This window comes from Podarcis muralis, chromosome 16 (genome assembly GCF_964188315.1).
Source record: "Podarcis muralis chromosome 16, rPodMur119.hap1.1, whole genome shotgun sequence".
NCBI classification, from domain to species: Eukaryota; Metazoa; Chordata; class Lepidosauria; order Squamata; family Lacertidae; genus Podarcis; species Podarcis muralis.
Genome location: NC_135670.1, coordinates 8,595,302 through 8,618,579, shown reverse-complemented (window position 1 = coordinate 8,618,579; position 23,278 = coordinate 8,595,302). Strand labels below are relative to the sequence as shown.

At 50.3% G+C, this 23,278-nt stretch overlaps 1 protein-coding gene across 3 annotated transcripts in view; it reads right to left on the bottom strand.

The window, feature by feature from the left end:
- Positions 1–23,278, bottom strand: part of ATP8B2 (ATPase phospholipid transporting 8B2) — a 92,460-nt gene that overhangs the window by 53,508 nt on the left and 15,674 nt on the right. The window contains exon 1 of one of the 3 annotated variants that reach the window (XM_028708994.2): positions 7,315–7,592. The exons of 1 other annotated variant lie outside the window; for it this stretch is intronic. Coding sequence is in view for 1 of the 2 variants with exons in the window: in XM_028710986.2 (XP_028566819.2) it covers positions 20,919–21,195 (277 nt within the window). In the remaining variant the exon portion in view is untranslated. Of the gene's footprint in view, positions 1–7,314; positions 7,593–19,617; positions 21,196–23,278 lie in introns of those variants that run through there. One more of the 3 variants, XM_028710986.2, reaches the window with a different exon arrangement.

Genomic DNA, 23,278 nt, shown 5'->3' with positions numbered 1-23,278 from the left:
TTCTTGCTGGGCTCAAAACCATGAAAGGGGTTTAGCTTTGTGGGTGGTGGGGAAATAGCTGGAAAGGGCAGAATTGGTGGGTGGTGCAGGGGTTAAGCACCCTTCCTGCTGGCTATCCATCCCATCTGCACTTGGTTCTGATTTTTAATGGTATGCGTGAGAAAAACCGCTCTGGAAAACATAATTTGCTGGCAGGGGATGGGTTAAGCACCTCCCTTCTCCAATTTCCTCAGGCAAAAGCTCCTCCAACGTTTTTTTGAAATTGGTGCCATGAGGAAAATCGGTCATTCCAGAGAGGTCAGCCCTCTGTTTTTAACCCTAGCGAGAACCAGGGTAAAGTAGTGGTCAGTGTGTTGGCCCTGGGAGACCCGGGTTCAAATCTCCACTCGCCCACTAGGTGGGACCTTGGACCAGTCCCTACCTGTCAGTGTAACCAACCTCACAGGATTGTTACGGGGATTAAATGAGGAAGCGGAGATCCATGTACAAGCCCCCTGGAGTAAAGGTAGGACGTGAATGGAAGAATAAAAATAATTAAATAAATGCCGGTTGAAGAATGTCCAGGTCTGTTTCAGCTGAGAAGGGATTTGTAGGTGTCTAGGGCCTTTATATGAACCTGTTCTGTCCTCAGACATCAAGGCAGGGCCTTGTCTGAAGTGGCCCCTCTGTTAAAGAAACTGCTATTTCCTCTCTCTTCCAGACCAGAGCATGGTCTGAAGGCGCATGAGGCCACCACCTCCCTGAAGCTAAGCAGGTCCAGGCCTGGTCAGCTCCCGGATGGGAGGCCACCATGGAACCCCAGGTATGTTGCCTTGAGTTCTGCTATGGGGGGAAAGCAGGACAGAAATGTGAAGAAACAACAGAGGCACAGCAGTTGGAGCTATGTGATACATTTCAGAGCTCTGGCCTTGCAAGCTAGGGGTGATGGGAGTTGTAGTTCAACAACATCTGGGGACCCACAGGTTGAGAACCGCTGCTTCAGGGAGTTCTAGGTGCTTGGTGACGTCAAGCAAGGCCTTCTCTTCCAGCCTAGGCCACTTCGCTGGGTTGTTGTGAGAATAAAATGATTTTTAAAGATATCAGTCATGACGAGGGATATGTTCCTGTGTGACCAATTTCCCCCACAATTCCCAACTTGCAGAGCTGTTCGGGGGACACAGCTCACACAAAACAGGAGTGGTTTTTAAAACCCGAGAATCTTAACACAAAGGGAGTCCGACTGGATCAGGCCAATGGCCCAACTAGTCCAGCGTCCTGTTCTCACAGTGGCCAACCAGATTCCCCTATGGAAAAACCCGTAAGCAGGATTCGAACTCAAGAGCAACTCTCCCAATTCTCTGGCGTTCAGAGGTACATCACTGCCTCCGACAGCGGAGGGAGAAAATAGCAAATATGGCTGGTGGAAACCTTTGAACACCCACCCAAAAGCACCGATAGGTGAAAGCGGAAGTCAGAAAGGTTGCTCCCTTTTCCAACTCTATGGTGCTTTTCAAGGCTGAGATTGGTACCCATTCAATAATAATAATAATAGTAATAATTTGTTATTTATATCCCGCCCATCTGGCTGGGTTTCCCCAGCCCCTCTGGGCGGCTTCCAACAAAACACTAAAATACAATAACCTATTAAACATTAAAAGCTTCCCTAAACAGGGCTGCCTTTAGATGTCTTCTAAAAGTTTGGTAGTTATTTTTCTCTTTGACATCTGGTGGGAGGGCGTTCCACAGGGCAGGTGCCACTACCGAGAAGGCCCTCTGCCTGGTTCCCTGTAACTTGGCTTCTCACAGTGAAGGAACCGCCAGTAGGCCCTCGGCTCTGGACCTCAGTGTCCGGGCAGAACGATGGAGGTGGAGACGCTCCTTCAGGTATAGTGGACCAAGGCCATTTAGGGCTTGAAAGGTCAGCACCAACACTTTGAATTGTGCTCGGAAACGTACTGGGAGCCAATGTAGGTCTTTCGGTGTTATATGGTCTTGGCGGCCGCTCCCAGTCACCAGTCTAGCTGCCGCATTCTGGATTAGTTGTAGTTTCCGGGTCACCTTCAAAGGTAGCCCCACATAGAGCGCATTGCAGTAGTCCAAGCGAGAGATAACCAGAGCATGCACCACTCTGGCGAGACAGTCCGTGGGCAGGTAGGGTCTCAGCCTGCGTACCAGATGGAGCTGGTAAACAGCTGCCCTGGACACAGATTTGACCTGTGCCTCAAGGTGTTCCGACATAGAGATGAGATATATTTGCACCGTAAGGAAGCACCAACTTTGACCTGACCAAGAGAAGAGACACTTGCAAAGATGGGGAAGGGGAAATGAGGTGTTGAGCTGTGCTATTTAGCCTATTATCATTGTGCAGGCCGGAAGCTGAGATGAGCCTCAGGCAACCACAGAGCGTAAAAACCAGAGAGGAAACCCCAACCAGTCCATTTCTTTGACTCAGGGCTTTGCTGCTGGGGAAAGGGCGGTACTTTTTGGGTAGGGAGTGAGCAGCCAATCCCAATTGCCACCTCCCCAGGCACCGAGCCACCCAAACTCCAGGGAATGTTTATTTTTCAAAGCCACAGACACACACACACACACACACACACACAAAGTTTCCGGGCAGGCGCAAAGACACAGATGCCACAAACTCCCTTTGCCCCACCCAGATCCCCTCCCTCTCGCCTAATCCCAGATCACAAAAGACAGGACAACATTGAAAAGCACTCTGTGCGAGTCCCAGAGAACTGTCCTCCGCCCCTTCATTTCGCACATTCCAGATGTGAAAATAGAATCCGTCAACTTTCCCAGGGCCGTTTGAGCAAAATAAAGAGTTTGTGATCTAGGGCAAAAGATTGGGGGGGGTGTAGGAGAGTGAGGCACACACAGAGTTCTCATTTGGCAGTTGCCCCCTCCATAATGTCTGGGGCTTGCCAAAAAATGAGAGGGGCAAATTCATAGAATCACAGAGTCTGAAGGGACCCCACGAGTCATCTAGTCCAGGGGTCTGCAACCTTGAAGACAAAAAGAGCCACTTGGACCCGTTTCCGAAGAAAAAAACAACTGGGAGCCGCAAAACCATTGCGACATTTAAAACAAATATAACACTGCATATATTGTTTCTTACCTTAATGTCCGATCTGACAGCGGGCGGGAAGGTGACGTCGGGACGGTGCGTGACTAACGCACGCACCGCCCCCATGCGACGTCACAGCCAGTACAGCGCCCGCCACAGCGCCCGCCCAGTCCTCCCCTCGCTAGTATCCGCCCCGGAGCTGTGGCAAAGGTGTAAAAGAGCCACATGCGGCTCCGGAGCCACGGGTTGCAGACCCCTGATCTAGTTCAACCCCCTGCAATGCAAGCAATCACAGTTCGAGAATCCCTGGCAGACGGACGCCCAAGCTCTGTTAAAAAACCTCCAGTGAAGGATTGTCCTCCACCTCCCCAGATAGGCCAGCTTCACCTTGTTTAGTAGCACAGAGCTTTGCCTAAGAAGGTCGATGTCACACAGGTAAAGCAGAGGCACAGAGGACGCTGTCTCCTACCAAATCCAACCATGTGGCTCAGTAAGGTCCACACTGCCTGGCAGCAGCTCTGCAGGGTGAGTCTCTCTCAGATGCTTGGGACTGAACCCCAGAACCTTCTGCACACAGATTCTTCTACCATTCCGCTGTGTCCTTTCCTCCAAAAATAAAGCAAGATTCCAGTCCTCATTGTTCTGAATAAAGGCCCTGATTTAAACAGTAAACGCCAGAAGCTGGCTTATTCCCACACAGAACTATGGGCCACCTAGCTCAGTAATGTCCACACTGGCTGGCAGCAGCTCTCCAGGGTTTTCACGCTCTCCAGGGTCTTTCTGCTTGGAGACGCCATTGCGGATCAAGCCTAGAACCTCCTGCAGATGCTTTGCCACTGATCAGCTCACCTTCCCAAACACTGGAGGCCAGTCCTGGGATAGCTCAGCAGGCAAGAGCACAAGGCTCTTGTGGGGTTGTGGGTTTGAGCCCCACGTTGGGCAAAATATCCCTGCATTGCAGCGGGTTGGACTAGACGGCCCCCGGTGCTCCTTCCAACTCTACGACTCTTCTAAGATTCCATGGAGCTCAATACTGCCTGCACTGACCGGCAGCAGCTCTCCAGGGTTTCAGAGGAGGGTCTTTCAAATGCTCTACTGCTGAGCTACAACCCTTCAATCCACATATACAGGTAGCGGTGTATTTACCGTATTTTTCGCTCTATAAGACGCACAAGACGCACCTAGTTTTTGGAGGAGGAAAACAAGAAAAAAAATATTCTGAATCTCAGAAGCCAGAACAGCAAGAGGGATCGCTGCGCAGTGAAAGCAGCAATCCCTCTTGCTGTTCTGGCTTCTGGGATAGCTGCGCAGCCTGCATTCGCTCCATAAGACGCACACGCATTTCCCCTTACTTTTTAGGAGGGAAAAAGTGAGTCTTATAGAGCAAAAAATACGGTAGATAAAGCGGCCAAGGCTCTCCTGCCCAGAGGAGGAGAACAGTGCTGTCCCTCTCCCGGAATACCCTGTCTACTGCCTCCGTTTGGTGCCAAGCTGGCTTGTTTGGGCATCTGGCTAAGGCTTGGGGGGGGGGGAGAAGGAAGCGGTGCATGGATGTGGGGAGAGACTGCTGCTTCAAGATCCTTGGCCATGCCGAGAAGATGACACGAAAGCAAGGTCTGGCTCCGACCGGCAACATCTGGAAGGGGGGCGTTATGCCAAGGAAGAGAGGAATTGTGGGCGGCCAGCAGGCGGGCGCACAGGAGATTACAGGGGCAGGATCCAGAACGTGGAAACGGGGCAGCGGGGAGGTGGAGGGTAAGATATCTCAGCATCAGCAGTTGGGGAAGCGGTGGGGTTGCAGAGGGAGTGAGAATCTGGGCCTAGGAAAAGGATACAGGCTTGGAAATCCAAATCAAGCGGTTTAAGATATCTCAGCATCAGCATCTAGGGAGAGGGGCCACCCTAGCAAATGGATTTTTTGTGGGGGGGTGAGGAAGAGGGGCCAGGGAAGAAACTGGGAGTGAGACAAAGCAGGATCCGGAATGTGTGGGGAGAGAATTGGAAGGAGGGGTAGTTGTTTTCTACTGTGCTAAGGCAAGGAATGAGGATAGAATATCAAGGCATCAGCGTTTGGGGGGAAGAAGGGTTGGCGAGCAGGGAAGAGATATGGGGCAGCTAAGGAAGGAGGGTGGGGGGTCACACTCGGCCAGAGGCACACAGAAACCTTCCTTATTTAGCTCCATCCGCTAAGTAAAAAAACCTAAGACTCCAGTCCTCAACGACTGGTTTAAATAGGAACCTAGGGAGCTGTTTTATAGGAACAGAAGGGAGCTGCCTTAGACCGAGTCCATCTTGCTCAGTAATGTCTACACTGGCTGGCAGCAGCCCTCCAGGGTTTCAGGCAGGGATTGAAGTTGGGATCTTCCGCATGCAAGCCGCCGGACACACTATGGCCCTTCCCCAACGTGGCGCCCCGCAGACATTAATTGAGGTTTCCAGCTCCCATCAACCGCACCCCCTACGCCCAGAAATGATGGGAGGCAGAATGCAACCACAACTTAGTGGGCACCAGGTTGGTTAGCCCTGCGTCGGGCAAAGAGAGGAATAAGGGTTCAGGGCAACCCCAACAATTGTGTGTGCAGTGGGGAGAAGGACCCAGAGTTCAGGTGGAACTGGGAGAGGTCAGATCTTGGAAGGCACCAGCAAAGAACCCCTGGAAGGGTGGTCTGCCAATAGACTGGGGAGAGAAAGGCTTCAATATTTAAGGCTACATTTAAAGCACATTGATTCCCCCCCCCACACACACAGAATCCTGGGAACTGTAGTTCACTCCTCCCAGAACTGCAATTCCCAGCGCCCTTCACAAACTACAGTTCCCAGGATTCTTTGCAGGACGGAGAAAAGAATGTGCTTTAGATGTACTGTATGATGTGCGTAAGCAGCCTAAGAGAGGCACCCATAAATGACTTTTTTTTGGAGGGGGGGGACTGAAGGATCCAGAGCATACATTAGTGAAATTACTATCCAACTGAGAGCTCTAGGCATGAGCATTCGAGTAGGGATCTAGGTAAGAGTCTAGAAGAATCTGGAGCGAATATCTAGAAGGAAAGGAGGTAAGCAGGGGAGATATGGAGCTGTAAGCCTTTCAGGTACTTCCCAATGTGGGGGGAGTAAGCCCCACTGATCTGAAAGAGCTTACTTTTGGACCCCCTTAGTGGGTGGCATCCTGATTCAAGGCAGGTCGCCACAGGAGCACTCGCAGATATATGGTAAAAGCCCCCAAATGCATGTTTGGGTTAAAAGGGAGCCCTGGCTGTGAAAAGGTTGTAGATACCTAGTCCAGGGAATTGGTGCTTAACTAGCAGGTTTTTTGGGGGGCGCAAACCTTCCCATGGGGGTCAAGGGTGGGGGAGGTTAAAGGTCAAAAGAGAGAGGATCCAAGGGGATGTTCAAAAGTTAAGAGAAGGGAATGGGGGAAGGGAATTCTCCAAAATCCATTCCCTTCTCCCCGGTTAAGGTATTAAAAGAACTATAAAAAAGAGAAATAATCTGGGGTGGGGAATCTCCAAACCTCACCCCCCCACACACATACACACCAGAAACTAAAATAATAATAATGCAAACATTGGAAGTATTTAGAGAGGCGATCTCCCAAAATTCACCCCCCACCCCAATAACTAATAAAATATGGATAACATGGAAGGATGGGGGGGGGGGGGAATCTCCCAAAATTCACCAATAGCTAAACAAAAAAAGAAATAAGATGGAGGGGAGCAATCTACAAAATCCACTCCCAGTAACTGAAAAACAAATAAAGACGGTGGAAATATTTGGGATGCGGAATTCCCCTCCCCCATAACAACAACAAAAAAGATAGTATAGAAGTACAGTATTGCATGGGGAGGGGGGAGGAATCTCCCAAATTGACTAAAAAGAGACAGAGATACAGCACAGAAGCATTCATGGGGGAGAAAATGCCCCAAACCTACCCCCCCCCCCACACACACAACTACATAAAAAGCAAGATGACATGAAAGTATTTAGGAGAGAAACCTCAAAAAAATATATATTTGGAGAGGGGGGGTTGTTTGTGTGTGTGTTTTGAGGTTTCGCTCCTCCTAAATACTTTCATGTCATCTTGCTTTTTATGTAAAAAAATTGAAATAACTACAGTTGGGAGCACCATCTCTCCTCTCCCCCCCCCCCCCCGCTCCTGTCCCCTTGCCCGGCTGGCTCCCTTTCCAACCGAGCGGCGGAGGGAGGCGAGCTCTGGGCCGCCGGGGCGTCCCCAAAAACTCGGCCGGATCCCCCGCCGCCGCGTGGCGCACCTTAACGAGCCGCCTCCGGGCGCCCCTCGCCTCCGCTGCTGCTGCTGGTGCCGCCGCCGCGCTCCATCCCCCGGCCAGGGCCGCTACGCCCTCCTGGAAGCGGCCCGCGCCCGTGCGCCCTGGCCGCGCCCGCCGGCCCGCCGTGCGCCCTGGCCCATGGTTGCGCTGCCGCCGACGCGCCCGGCCCCGGATTGCCTGGCTGGCTTGGCGGTGGCGGCGGCGGCGGCTGGGCTGCTTTCCCCCCCTCCCCGTTTCCCGGGCGGGGATGGATGGAGAGGAGGAGGAGGAGGGAAGGAGGAGGGCTGGGGGGACGGAAGTGATGAAAGGGACCGCCGATCTCGGGGGCTGCTCCTCCGAGAAGCAGCTCCGGGTGGAGGAAGCGCCGCCGAGCGCTGGATGCGCTTTTACGCACGGGGAGGAAGCCGCCTCGCGTTTCCTCGGGAGTCAGCCTCTCCATCTCCTCCAGCCAAGCTTTCCTTTGCAGGAGGCGCTGGATTGTTCCCCCGCCCTCCCCAAATCCAGACTTATGTCGGGCCCTGGGCCGGATCCAGCTTTTCTCACGAGCAGTGGCGTAGCGTGGGGGGTGCAGGGGGGGCCGGCCGCACCGGGCGCAACATCTGGGGTTAGGGCAAATCCACAGCTTAGGGGGCGCAAATCCACGGGTTAGGGGGCGCAAATTACTTGCCTTGCCCCGGGTGCTGACAACCCACGCTACGCCACTGCTCACGAGTAGACCCATGGCAGTGAATGGAGCGCAGTTGGCCTGGCCCGTTCGCTTTCAGTAGCCCATTTCACTCCCTCCCTCCCCTGCAAGAATCCTGGGAATTGTAGTATGTTACTCAGGGTGCTGGGCACTGCAGCTCTGCCATCGGTGAACTACAGTTCCCAGGATTTTAGGAATGCGGGGAGAGAATGTGCTCTGACTGTAATGGTTGCATATGCAGCCAGGCTAAAAAATGGGCAGGCCTACTCCCCATATTTTCTAGCTACTCGCCCCATTTTTCTAACATCATGGAGCCCAGAGTAGCAGGCAGGTGGATCTCATCCGGACACTGGCCGGACCTGCTAAACTTCAGCAGGGCGGTGGCCTCCTGAGCCTTCCGCGATGGGAACCTGGGGCTCTCCAGATGTTGCCTTAGGACTCCAGCAGCCTTCGTGGTCAGGGGTTGGGGCATGAGGGGAGTTGGAACATCTGGAAGGCCGCCAGATGAGAAGGCTGCGGTATGTGATGATATGGGTTGTGCATGGGTAGGCAAACTAAGGCCGGATCCGGCCCAATCGCCTTCTAAATCCACCCCGCGGACGGTCCGGGAACCAGCGTGTTTTTACATGAATAGAATGTGTGCTTTTATTTAAAATGCATCTCTGGGTTATTTGTGGGGCATAGGAATTCGTTCATTTTTCCCCCAAAATATAGTCCCGCCCGCCACATGGTCTGAGGGACGGTGGACCAGCCCACGGCTGAAAAAGGTTGCTGACCCCTGGACTAGATCATGGGTAGGCAAACTAAGGCCCAGGGGCCGGATCCAGCCCAATCGCCTTCTAAATCCTGCCCACGGACGTTCCGGGAATCAGCGTGTTTTTATGTCAGTAGAATGTGTGCTTTTATTTAAAATGCATCTCTGGGTTATTTGTGGGGCATAGGAATTCGTTCATTTATTTATTTTTCCAAAATATAGTCCAGCCCACCACAAGGTGTGAGGGACAGTGGACCGGCCCCCTGCTGAAAATGTTTGCTGATCTGTTTTCTTTTTTCCCCTTTTTCTGTCATTTTTGGAAAATGTTAAAAATAAATAAGGAAGGAAGGATTGGGCAAATTTGTGGAGGGGCTATCGATGGCTTCCAACCCTATGCTTTGACAAGTCAGGCTCTTTTTATGTTCTTATTTAATACCCCACATTTCTACCAGCACGGCAAAAATGAAAACAGGTACTGTATTATTTTTTTTAATAAGATATTTATTGAAGTTTTAAAGGTTTATATAAAATAGAGAAAACAAAAAACAGAAACAGCAAAAATACATACAAAACACATACAACAACAAGTATAATTTCAATCCCTTATATTCATAAAACTTACTTTCCCGACCTCCTCATACCTTCCCTTTCTGTATTCCAATCTCTAATTAATTCAATTCAGCATATCCTTCCCCTAATTTCTATATAATTTTTGACCTTTCTTTTCTTGATTACATAATCATTACAGCTAAAAACCACTTAATTTCTGAATCAACATCGTTCTAACATTCAGTAATTTTACAATGTTTCTTAAGATAGTCCTTAAATTTCTTCCAATCTTCTTCCGCCGTCTCTTTTCCCTGGTCTCGGATTCTGCCGGTCATCTCTGCCAGTCCCATATAATCTATAACCTTCACCTGCCATTCTTCCACAGTGGGTAGATCTTCTGTCTTCCAATACTTTGCGATGAGTATTCTTGCTGCTGTTGTAGCATACATAAAAAATGTTCTATCCTTCTTTGGCACCAATTGGCCGACCATACCCAGGAGAAAGGCCTCTGGTTTCTTCAGGAAGGTATATTTAAATACCTTTTTCATTTCATGAAAACAGGTACTGTACAACTAAAAAACCCAGTAAATAAAAATCTACAGATGGAAGGTGGTATACTACTTCTACTACTACTACTAATAATAATAATAATAAAAATAATAATAATAATAATTTAAATGTAGCCCTATTAAAAGCAGCGCTAAAAACCCTTAAAGCTATTTAAAAGCACACACACCAACACACACCTCCAGGAGACCTTGCCACAGCAGCTGGTTAGTGGCCAAAGGCTTGTCGGAATGACAAATTTAAAAAGTCTGCCTGCCAAGGAAAGGAAAGCAGAGGGAGCCTCCCATGGAAGGGAATTCCACAATCTGGGGGCAGCCACCAACAAGGCCCCGCCTCATATCAGCACCGGGCACAGCCCTAGAGGACAGGTGGGCGTCTCCCATTACCTGCCATGAGGCAAATTTGATTGGTGGGTGCTGCTGACCTATATGAGTTCCGGTGATTGGCAGGTGGGCGTGGCTTGGCCGAGAGGCCCAGGGATGAGGCTCAGAGAACTAGGCAGCTTCACACCACCCTTCAATGTGTGAATATGCTTTTTTAAAATAACAAACACACCCTCCAAACAAGTGACAGCAAGTAATGTGTGTGTATTAATATATTTGTGTGTGTGTGTGTGTGTGTGTGTGTGTGTGTGTGTGTGTAATGAAGATTATAGCAGGAAGTCACACAGATGATCTGCTTTTGTGACTATGGTACCCGAAGGCCCCATCCACACTATCAATTTAAAGCAGTGTCATACCACTTTAAATATTCGTGGATCCCCTCCCCTCAAGAATCTTGGGAACTGTAGTTTGTTAGGGGTGCTCTAAGGAGGACCCCACCCCGTTCTTCTCGCACAGCTGCAATTGCCAGAGTGGCTTAACCATCAATCCTTCCTCCCAGGGAACTCTGGGAATTGTAGTGCTGAGAGGGTAATAGTGTGGGGGGGGGGGTTGCGTGTCCTAACAATTCCCAGCAACCTCAGCTCACTACAGTTCCCAGAATTCTTCGCGGGAAGCCATGACTGCTTAAAAGTGGTGTCGCCCTGCTTTAAATGTACAGCGGGACGCGGGCGGCGCTGTGGTCTAAACCACTGAGCCTCTTGGGCTTGCCAATCAGAAGGTCGGCGGTTCGAATCCCTGCAACGGAGTGAGCTCCCGTTGCTCTGTCCCAGCTCCTGGCAACCTAGCAGTTCAAAAGCACACCAGTGCGAGTAGATAAATAGGTACTACTGCGGCAGGAAGGCAAACGGCGTTTCTGTGCGCTCTGGTTTCCGTCACGGTGTTCTGCTGCGCCAGAAGCGGTTTAGTCCTGCTGGCCACATGACCCAGAAAGCTGTCTGTGGACAAACGCCAGCTCCCTCGGCCTGAAAGCAAGATGAGCGCCACAACCCCATAGTCGCCTTTGACTGGACTTCACCGTCCAGGGTCCTTTACCTTTTACCTGAAATGTACAGCTCAGTGGGCCATGGAGAGGTTCCGCATGGAGGAAATTTGCAACCCTGTAAATGGCCATCTTAAGGGATGTAGGTAACGTAACAAGGATGCGGGTGGCGCTGTGGGTTAAACCGCAGAGCCTACGACTTGCCGATCAGAAGGTCAGCGGTTCGAATCCCCGCGACGGGGTGAGCTCCCGTTGCTCGGTCCCTGCTCCTGCCAACCTAGCAGTTCGAAAGCACTTCAAAGTGCAAGTAGATAAATAGGTACTGCTCTGGCAGGAAGGTAAATGGCGTTTCCGTGCGCTGCTCTGGTTCGCCAGAAGCGGCTTAGTCATGCTGGCCGCATGACCTGGAAGCTGTACACCGACTCCCTTGGCCAATAAAGCGAGATAAGCGCCGCAACCCCAGAGTCGGTCACGACTGGACCTAATGGTCAGGGGTCTCTTTACCTTTTTAAATGGCCATCTTGGAGCAAAGGAACTTTGAAGGGAGGCTGCAATGTGAAATGGCGAAATTGCAATACACCCATAGGTTAAATGCTATCACTTGAGGAAGGAATGGAAACAAAGGGGTTTTCATACGTGCTAATCGGCTTACCAATGCATACGTGCTAATCGGCTTACCAATGCCAGGATATCTCTTGTTATCGAGAGCTGTTTTGCGAAACCTCGCTGTCAAATCACGCAGTTATCGCTATCTCTGATTCTCTGCATCTCATCTCCCCCTGACCTCTCTGTTTACAAAACCCCACCCTGCTGCCAGCCATGAGTGTACAGTGGTACCTCGGATTAAGAATGTAATTTGTTCCGGAGGTCCGTTCTTAACCTGAAACTGTTCTTAACCTGAAGCATCACTTTAGCTAATGGGGCCTCCCACTGCTGCTGCGCGATTTCTGTTCTCATCCTGAAGCAAAGTTCTTAACCTGAGGTAATATTTCTGGGTTAGCGGAGTCCGTAACCTGAAGCGTATGTAACCTGAAGCGTATGTAACCCGAGGTACCACTGTATATCCCTAACTCAGGACGGCTCCATTTTCCCCAAAAGCTGATGCCGTAATAAATTTGCTCGTTTCTATTAGTTGCCGCGAAGCTCTGTCGTTTTTCCCCTTGGATTCCTATTGGTGTACCGACCTCCCCGCTGCACCAAGGATTCCCTGCCCGAGCTGCTTCAGGTCGTGGCGGATGTTCTCCTGGAGACACCTAGTTTGGTTGTCCTAGGGGATTTTAACATCCATGCCGACACGACCTTACAAGGGGCCGCTCGGGACTTCGTGGAAAGCATGGCCTCCATGGGGCTGTCCCTGAATAACTTTGGCCCAACCCATAGCCGCGGACATGCCTTGGACCTGGCGTTTACCTCCATGGATGTTGGTGTTCTGACACTAAATAAAAGCGAAACGAAATAAGTGCCATGGTCAGATCACTTCCTGGTGCAACTGGACTTCTCCGCAACCCTTCCCCTCTGCAGGGAGGTGGGACCGATTCGGATGGTTATCCAATGCAACTCCTACTCAGATGAGACCCATTGAAACCAAAAGGCTTAGAAGAGGGTTGGGGACAGATCAGAGTGGGCTTTCTTGGGGGGGGGGGCGGTGAGGCTAAAGAACTGGGGAGATGGGCGTGGGATTCAGTTCTCGGTACGAGGATGGAAGACCGAGATGAAATGGGGATACATAGATATACAGTGGTGCCCTGCAAGACGAATGCCTCGCAAGACGGAAAACCCGCTAGACGAAAGGGTTTTCCGTTTTGGAGGCGCTTCGCAAGACGAAAACGTCTTGCGAGTCTTGCCATTTTCCCCCCGCTTCCCCCCCCTTTTTCTAAGCCGCTAAGCCGCTAATAGCCTTTTAGCAGCTCAGCCGCTAAGCCTTTAATAGCCGCTAAACCGCTAATAGCGCTAATCCGCTTAGCCGCTAATGGGGTTGCTTCGCAAGACGAAAAAACCGCTAGACGAAGAGAATCGCGGAACGGATTCTTTTCGTCTTGCGAGGCACCACTGTATAAGATTGTGCTTTATTAGGAACATGAATACCATATTGGCCCGAATATAAGCCGCACCTGAATATAAACAGCACCTTTAAAACCGGGGGGGGGGGGGGAGAAAAAAAATACCTGAATATAAGCCACTCCATTCCTTGCTGCTCCTGGCTGCATACTGGGAGGGGGGGGGAGTCATGCTGCGTTGCCGGCGGGCTTCCCCCTTCCTCGCTCTCTCCCTTCCTGGGGGAGAGGATGGGGGACTATGTGTGGGGTGGGCGCCCCTTTGCTGTTTGCCCGCGCTCCTGGCTGCAAACTGGAAGGTCGCGAATATAAGCCGCACTTTAACTTTTCACGGTCGGAATTTGGGGGGAAAGTGAGGCTTATATTCAGGCCAATACGGTACAGTTGTACCTCGGGTTAAGTACTTAAGTCGTTCCCGAGGTCCGTTCTTAACCTGAAACTGTACTTAACCTGAAGCACCACTTTAGCTATTGGGGCCTCCTGCTGCTGCCGCGCCGCTGGAGCACGATTTCTGTTCTCATCCTGAAGCAAAGTTCTTAACCTGAAGCACTATTTCTGGGTCAGCGGAGTCTGTAACCTGAAGCGTATGTAACCTGAAGCGTATGTAACCCGAGGTACCACTGTATTGCATTTTGTATTTTATTTTACAGGCATAGGCAAACTCAGCCCTCCAGATGTTTTGGGACTACAACTCCCATCACCCCTAGCTAACAGGACCAGTGGTCAGGGATGATGGGAATTGTAGTCCCAAAAACATCCAGACGGCCGAATTTGCCTATGCCTGTTCTTTTCACTCTCCTCAATGGGTTTTTGCCTGGCTGGAATGTGTCCTCGAACTCCGAGCCTGCCGCTTGCTTCCCTGGAGAGGTGTGTGTGAGTGTGTGGAGAAACTAGCCTATGATACAGAGGGAAAATTCGCATTCATTGCTTCGCTCCCTTTTGCCTCTGGCCCGCCCCCCACTGCCTTGTGGCCCCTGTGGAGAGCATCCAGAAGGGACCGTGGCCCTCGGGCTTCCAAACCTTTCCTGCCCCTGTCCTTGTGATAGGAATTTTGAGGTCTTAGATATATGTTAAATGTTCATAAGTGTACCGACCAAGCACGTACATAGATCAGCACAGGAAGGCCGACCTGAGACCATTTTGATTCCCAAACTGAGCAAATGTTTTCTCTGCAAGGTCAAAGGAAAATGAAAAAGCCTCCACATTGTCTCTTTCCTCACAAATCCTGTCTTAAGGGCACAATTAATATATGAATAGGGTGTGAGCCTGACCTGGTTTAGGAACTAAGTATTTAGCATTACAAAAGACTGGCCAGGCTCCCCAGGCAATCCAATCAAGTGAACATTAAACAGGTAACCTGGCAGACAGGAGGTAAACAAAGCACTCAGATTTCTGCTGTAGACCACCCTTTCTGTGATGTAGGTATGATGTATCTGGGGGGTGGTCTTATGTTACACCCCTTCTGTGGTGTATGTATGATGTATGTGGGGGTGGTCTTGATCTACAGGGTGGCAATTTCGAAAGTCTATATAAGGCCTTGCACGCCATTGTTCTGGGTTCCTCCCTCCTGTGCGTGGTGAGTGAGGACCCTGTTGCAACAGATCAATAAAGATCAGGCTTACAAGCTGCTTTGCTTCTCAATATTCTCTGGTTGGCCTCTGTTATCTTCTCCTACCAATAGGGAACCTACGTAAGGACTATATGGGCTCTTGCATACACCATAAGGGGGAAAAGGGCAGATTTTGGTTTACAACATCCTAGTGAGGCCCCCCTCACCTGGGGCTGCTAAACCTGCCAAAGAGAGCAGGGGCTTGTCAGTGCCAGCCCCACAGCTCTGAAACTCCAGAGAGCTCTGAAACTGATGAAAAGCGCCCCTTTTCCAAGGAAGCAGCCAGTTCCTGCTACATCCTGTCAAACAGCTGAACTCTGAAGGAGCTGCCTATGCCTTGCCACTCTTCCCATCCCTTTGGCTGGTGGGATTTCCACCAAGGACTGCATACGGTTCTGTCACGCGCATCATAAATCGTAAATGTTGTTGTCGTTTAGTCGTGTCCAACTCTTCGTGACCCCATGGACCAGAGCATGGCAGGCACTCCTGTCTTCCACTGCCTCCCGCAGTTTGGTCAAACTCATGCTGGTAGCTTTGAAAACACTGTCCTACCATCTCGTCCTCTGTTGTCCCCTTCTCCTTGTGCCCTCCATCTTTCCCAACATCAGGGTCTTTCCCAGGGAGTCTTCTCTTCTCATGAGGTGGCCAAAGTATTGGAGCCTCAGCTTCAGGATCTGTCCTTCCAGTGAGCACTCAGGGCTGATTTCCTTCAGAATGGATAGGTTTGATCTTCTTGCAGTCCAAGAGTCTCCTCCAGCACGATAATTCAAAAGCATCAATTCTTCGGCGATCAGCCTTCTTTATGGCCCAGCTCTCACTTCCATACATCACTACTGGAAAAACCATAGCTTTTACTATACGGACCTTTGTTGGCAAGGTGATGTCTCTGCTTTTTAAGATGCTGTCTAGGTTTGTCATTGCTTTTCTCCCAAGTAGCAGGCGTCTTTTAATTTCGTGGCTGCTGTCACCATGTGCAGTGATCACGGAGCCCAAGAAAGTAAAATCTCTCACTGCCTCCATTTCTTCCCCTTCTATTTGCCAGGAGGTGATGGGACCAGTGGCCATGATCTTCGTAAATCCCCGCCTGCAAGTTCAGCCAGTGGGTCAATGCTGCTCGTGAGGCAGAGATCCGCTTGGGGTGCCTCGGAGGATCCCTTCGGCACTGGCCCAGCCCTAGATCTCAGGAGCTGGCAGGGCATGCCAGGCCTTGCCCAGAGCTTGCCAACCCACATTCCTGGGCCCACTGGCTGGCATGTGCTCACAAGCCCATCCGAGGGCAGCCTCTAGTGGCAGAAACGCAAAAAGCCGCCTGCCTGGTGGGCAGTCCTTTTGGGAACAAGCCAAGACTCTCGGAAAAAAACTGTTTCCTTGAGCAAAAACCTCTTTGAGCCACTGAGAACTAAGGAGCATGACTAACTTAGACCTGTCAACTGCAGCAGGGTCTACTCGGAGTAAATCTCAGCTACCCTTTCTGGGGGTTTTTAAAAAGCGTCCGTCCGTCCCTCCAAAAAATCCTGGCTGCTTGTGGTCTGCAAACGCAAGGTTTGTTTTGTTTCCGTTGTCTTATTATTTTCATTTGGGAAGGTTGCAAATTTTAACACGCTCTCGCTCGTTATGCCTTCCGGCGGGGTGAGCATATCGATTGGCCAAAGGCGTTTTAAACGAAGAAATGAAGTGCTGCCGGCAGAATCTTGCAACGAAGCTTCTTGGGTTTCCAGCCTGGGACTTTCCCTTTCTGTACACTCTGCTAAATGGGCCTTCTCCTCCCGCAACCTCTTTTCGCTTACCTGGCTCCCAGGAGAGGCGGCATAAGCTGATTCTTCCAGCAGGAAGAAAGAGGGCAAAAACAGAGACACCTCAAGCCTGGCCTCACACTAGCCTGCATCTCTGTAGAAGAATGCTCCACCGTGCCAAGTTAACATCGCCAGCCACACACAGAACACACCTTGGGGGCTGCTACCCCTGTTCTTGTTGCTCATTGCATCCCCAGCAACCCACCAGCCGCCTTTCCAGGTCTCCACTCTCTCTCCTTACACCTTGCTCCCTCCTCCAGCGTAAGGTTACCAGATTTTTTTCAAAGAATCCGGGGACACTTTTTTAAAAAAGATAAATTTTTTTTATTAAAAAAAGTTTTTTAAAAAAACATTAAGAAGTCATATTTTCTCTTCTGAGGTCTCCTCTGTTGTAAACAAAAGTTGCCCTTTTCCCTTATGGGGTATCCAAGAGCCCATATAGAGTCCTTACATAGGTTCCCTATTGGTAGGAGAAAAGAACAGAGGCCAACCAGAGAATATTGAGAAGCAAAGCAGCTAGTAAGCCTGATCTTTATTGATCTGTTGCAACAGGGTGCTCCCCTCACCCGCAGGAGAGAGGAGGGACCCAGAACAATGGCGCGCAAGGCCTTATAAAGACTTTTGAAATTGCCACCCTGTAGATTAAGATCACCCCCAGAAACATCATACATACATCACAGAAGGTGTGTAACCTAAGACCACCCCTCAGATACATCACACCTACATCACAGAAAAGGCGGTCTAAAACAGAAATTTGAATGTTGTTTATCTCCTGTCTGGCAGGTTACTTGATTGGATTGCCTGGGGAGCCTGGCCAGTCTTCTGTAATGATAAATACTTAATTCCTGGGCCAGGTCACAGGCTCACACCCTGTTCAAATCTTAAATGTGCCCTTAAGACAGGATTTGTGAAGAAAGAGACAATGGGGAGGTTTCCCACTTTGACCTTGCAGAGAAAACATTTGCTCAGTTTGGGAATCAAAATGATTCCAGGTCAGTCTTCCTGTGCTGATCTATGTACGTGCTTGGTTGGTACGCTTATGAACATTACCATATATCTAAGATCTCAAAATTCCTATCACACCTGGGCCCCAGCCTGCTCTCTTGGAGTCCTAGCCGCCATGGAGTAGGCTTGGGTTGGGCCTGGGCTCGGCCACATGTCCTTGCCCTCCCAGTGCTCCCCTACTTTTTCTAAGTGGCGGCAGTGGTCCGGCAAGGTCAGGGCTCCCCTCCCCTCCTTCCTCTTTCTCTCGCTTCCTTCTCCTTCTCCTCTCCTCCTTCTCCCTGCGTCAGCTCCAGGGTTTTCCTAGCCCTGGAGCGCCACTGGGCAGTTGGCCGGGTGGCCGTGTGCTCTCGCTCCCTGCTCGATTTGGGTTGCCCAGAGGGGGCTGTCAATGGTTCCCCCAGTTGACGCATGGGCGTCCCCGGTTCCCTCTCGGCAGTGGTGGTGGCAGTGGCAGTCTCAGCAGCCCGGAGCCAGCCTGGTAGCGCAGTTGGCTCTGGCTGGCTTCAGGAGCTGCTCGCTGCTGTAGCGCCCGCCATTTTTCCTCGCCAGAAGTCCCCATATGATGTGTCTTGTGCTGTCGAACCAATCATGCAACATTTATTCCCTACTAATAAATCTAAAACACTAAAAATATAAATCTGGGGATGATGATGATGGAACTAATAATAATAATAATAATAATAATAATAATAATAATAATAATAATTTATTATTTGTACCCCGCCCATCTGTCTGGGTTTCCCCAGCCACTCTGGGCGGCTTCCACATTAAATGAAATCCGGGGACATTCCGGGGACGGATTTTGTCCAGGGACGGATTTGTAAATCTGGGGACTGTCCCCGGGAAACGGGGACATCTGGTAACCATACTCCAGTGTCCTCCTAACCCCTCTGTGCCCTTCCACCCCGGCTTCATCCATCCCTCTGCTGCCTCCTCTTCCTCTCCACCCTGCCCTGCCTGACTTCATGCAGATCTGGGGTTGTGACTCGGTGCGACGACAGCCTTGCATTCCTATATGTATAGGAAGATACTTCATTGGGTTTCATTACACACACACACACACACACATACAAATGAAAGCAAATGTGGCCCAGTGGATTCAGAGCTGGGAGAGAGCAGGGTTCGAATCCTCCCACTCAGCCATGAAGCAGCCTGAATGACCTCAGGTCAGCCACTGTCTGTCAGTCTAAGCCTACCTCACAGGGTGGAGCTGCTATTCGCCATTCCTCAACCGGCAGCCTCGCTGGGGTGTGACTTTGGTGGGGAACCCCTGATGTCTTATGTCGTTAAGTAGAATGACAGGTTCTCAAGGCTCTGCCTGGCGCTGCGTTAATTTAGTTTTTCGACCTAGCTGTGGAGCGCATCCATTCAGCTCTGGAAGAAAGGCTGGTACTTTTCTCCACCCTCCCATGGCAAGGCTCTTGGTCTCTGCCACCTGACACACTGCAAGATGTAGCCTGGTCTCCATCTTGGATGCAGAATAAGCCTTTTGGGATGTGGTTCTAAAAGATGCAGTTTAATAACCACAGAGCACCTCTGAGCATATACAGAGTGCGACGCCTGAGAGAGCCAAAAACTGACGGGGGTGGAGAGAATTAAGACGCCTTTTATGTCACAGCAGAGATGGGAAACTTGTGGCCGTCCAGGAGCTGTTGGACTCCAACTCCTATCAGCCCCAGGGAGTGTGGCCCAATGGTCAGGGATGATGGGAGTTGGAGCCCAGGAACAGATTCCGCTACTGTCCTAGAACAATCCTGTCCCAACCAATCAGGAATCACATATTACATGTACCCACAGAGGTAAAAAGCAGGGGTGGGGAGCCAGTGGTCAGGGAAGGTGGGAGTTGGAGTTCAACAATGCACAGGGTGGGGCCAAGTTTCCCACCTCTATGTTAAAGGGCTTTTTCCCAGCACCCTACATATTTTAGAAACCATTTTTCATTTTATTTCATCCTTTCATCTCGTTACAATACAGCGATCGATAAAAAGCATTTAAACAATTCATCCATCAGAACAGCAGCAAGAAAACATCGAATAAAATTAACAGAACACACACACACACAAAGAACACAAGTCATCATAGCAGCATTAGGTCAAGTAAGTTGCATTGTGCCAAGGCAAACCATTGCTCCATGTAGCTCACTATTGTCTAGCCTCAGGAATGGGGGGAAACCTGCGTCCCTCCGGACACTGCTAGACTACAACTCCCATCATCCCTGACCATCAGTCCTATTGACTAGGGCTGATGGTAATACGAGGAAGACGGCAACTTCCTCTTGGTCTGTGGTGATTGGCAGCTTTCCCCAGCCAATGGTGGCTGGTGCTCATTGGGGCTAGTGGGGCGGAAGGCAGGGAGCCTGACAGCAGGTGGCGCCAGAGCCAAGGAGTGGCTAAGTCAACTCATTCTAGTTCCCTCCCCGTCCTCCTTCCTGTTGCATTCCACAAAGGCAACGCTGCATATTAAGGCCAAATTCACAAAACACATTTAAAGCGCTACAATACTGCTTAAAACAGTCATGGCTTCCCCCAAATAATTCTGGGAGCTGTAGTTTGCTCTGGTTGCTGAGCGTTGTTCGGAGACTCCCCTCATGGAGCTACAATTCCCAGAATTCACTGCAAAGATGGATGGATTGCTGAACCTCTCTGTCAACTGCTGCTCTGGGAAGGGAATAGAACTACAGTTCCCAGAATTCTTTAGGCTGAAACCACGACAGCCCCTGCCCTGTAGGATAGAGCCTTCTTCCCCCCATACAATAAAGAGAGTCCGCACTGAGCAAATACTTCAAGAGTGGTTGTTCCGCAGTGGTGCCACCACAAAAAAGGCCCCGTCTCTGGTTGCTGCCATTGTGTAATCCCCAAAGGTGGGAGTCATTCTGCGCACGACCTCAGGTGATGAGCTTAGCAAGCGAGAAAGTTCATTTATGGTAAGGTTACCAGATATTTTTTTCAATGAATCTGGGGATTCAATGGATTTTGTATGGTGACTGATCTGTAAATCCGGGGACTGTCCCCGGGAAAGGGGGACGTCTGGTAACCTTAATCTATGGGGGAAAGCGGTCCTTTGTGAATTCCAAAACACCGCCCTTTTGTGTGGAATTCACACGCCCAGAGACCTACATCAGTCATAACACCAACAGCAACAACTCCATCCAATAGTATATAAATACAAAAGGATTAAGTCTCTCGCCTCTTCCAGCGACCGTCCCATTTTAAAAGGAACTTGAAGTTTCCAATTTGTTGTGGCCCCCGTCCGGGGGGGTGCCTGTGCCCCCGCCTCTCCAATCCTCTGCGTATTTATTCACGGCATAAATCGAGATCTCCGTATCCTTTTCCGTCCCTGGGTGATGCTTCTTGGCGGTCAAGGTCTCTTCCTCCTCCTGGGATGGCAGGTGGTGAAACTCCACCCCGAGCTCATACAGAGCCGTCCCAATGGTGGCCCCCACCATCGGAGCCACGATCGGAACCCAGCACCAGTAGTTTCCAGCACTGGAAAGATAAAGCAGAATTGGTACATGACACCTGTAAAACTAGCAAAGATGTACAAGGTTGATAACAAATGTTGGAAATGCAAAGATAAAGAAGGGGCGTTCTTTCATCAGTGGTGGGAATGTAAGAAAGTGAAGAGCTTTTGGGAAATGATATATAATGAAATGAAAAAAATGTTAAGATATACCTTTGTGGAAAACCCCGAAGCTTTTCTTTTAGGTATTGTAGGAAAGGACGTAAGAAGAAAGGACTGTAAGCTTTTCCAATATGCTGTAACGGCAGCCAGAATCTTATTGGCCCAGAAGTGGAAACAAGAGGAAATACCGACGATAGAGGAATGGAGATCAAAATTGACAGACTATGCGGAACTGGATAAATTAACTGGGAAAATTAGATATACTAAAGACCAAAAGTTCACCGAGGACTGGGGAAAATTTGTGGATTATCTGAAAAACATATGTGGCGTAAATGCAACGCTAGTGGGATTTCAAGAGGCACTGTAAAAAAAATAAATAAGTATTGTTTATTAGAAATAATGGGAATAGGGAGGAACAATGGCAATACGAAAGAAGGAAATGTGTACTAAAGTTATAAATATGGATGATTGTCAGAGATGCTGAAGGAAGTCCAAAACAGTCATAATTTGTTGTATTCGAGACAAAATGTATAACTGGATGAAAACTAATAAAATTTATCCAAAAAAAAAAAAAAGATAAAGCAGAATTGTGACTGGTGGCAGAGATGCAGCCGTGTGGAGACAATTTGGAAAGGAGGTGAGCGTATCACAGAATCATAGAATCGCAGAGTTGGAAGGGACCCTGCGGGTCAGTCCAAGCCCCTGCAATGCAGGATTATTATTTTTATTCCCCCCCCCAAGGTGGGTTTTGAACCCACAACCCTGAGATTCAGAGCCTAATGCTCTACCGACTGAGCTATCCCAGCAGTGGCTTTATATGGAAACCTCCCTACAGGGGGCATGGCTGTGGACCCTCCAAATTGACCATCGCTCTGCCCTGCTCAGGGACATGGGTGGCACTGTGGTCTAAACCACAGAGCCTAGGGCTTGCCGATCTGAAGGTCAGTGGTTCGAATCCCCGTGACGGGGTGAGTTCCTGCTGCTCGGTCTCTGCTCCTGCCAACCTAGCAGTTTGAAAGCACGTCAAAATGCAAGTAGATAAATAGGTACCTCTCCGGCGGGAAGGTAAACAGCGTTTCCGTGCGCTGCTCTGGTTCGCCAGAAGCGGCTTAGTCATGCTGGCCACAAGACCCTGAAAAACTGTGGACAAACGCTGGCTCCCTTGGCCAGTAAAGCGAGATGAGCGCGCAACCTCAGAGTCGGTCACGATTGGACCTAATGGTCAGGGGTCCCTTTACCTTTACCTGCCCTGTTCATCAGCACAAAGAGACCTTGTATGTTATCAGGTGGCAAAGGATCAAACCCCCAAGACAGGGAAAAGTCCTTACCGACTGCTTGTTATTCAATATTCACAGAGAGGGGCTTGGAAAGGCAGCCTCTTGGAATAATGGTATTGCCCCGAGTGAGTCTCCACCCCTTCCCTCTCTCCCAACATGCATCACGACTACGGGTGCTGAAAATTGCCCTCTGCTTTTGAGCTCTTTGCTTGCCTACTTTCAAGGCTCGCCAGGTTCTAGGAGAAGGTTAGTGTCAGGAGTGCGTGCAGGAGCCAGGCCCTGTGACCAGCAGGGCTTCGCAGGACTGGGGCCTTCCTAAGTTTGTTCCGAAGAGCCAAGGCATGGCTGCACAGGTGAGGCCAATTGGTAACTCACTGCACCTGGTGGCAAGAGCCGGGAAGGGATATAAGGTCAGCATTTCCCTTCGGCTCTTTGCCACAGCAACACGTTCCCTGCCTTGCTGTGTTTGACTCCTGGACTCCTCGCTTCTTGATCCTCGGACCCCTGACTTCGTGACTCCTTGCTTCCTGACCCTCGGACCCCTGACTTTGTGACTCCTAACTCTCTGACCCTCGGACTCTTGGCTTCCTGACTCCTGGACCCCCATTCCTGCTCCCACCCCGCCATCTTGCCCCCGGTCCTGACGTCCCCTGCTGGGACTTCGATCGCC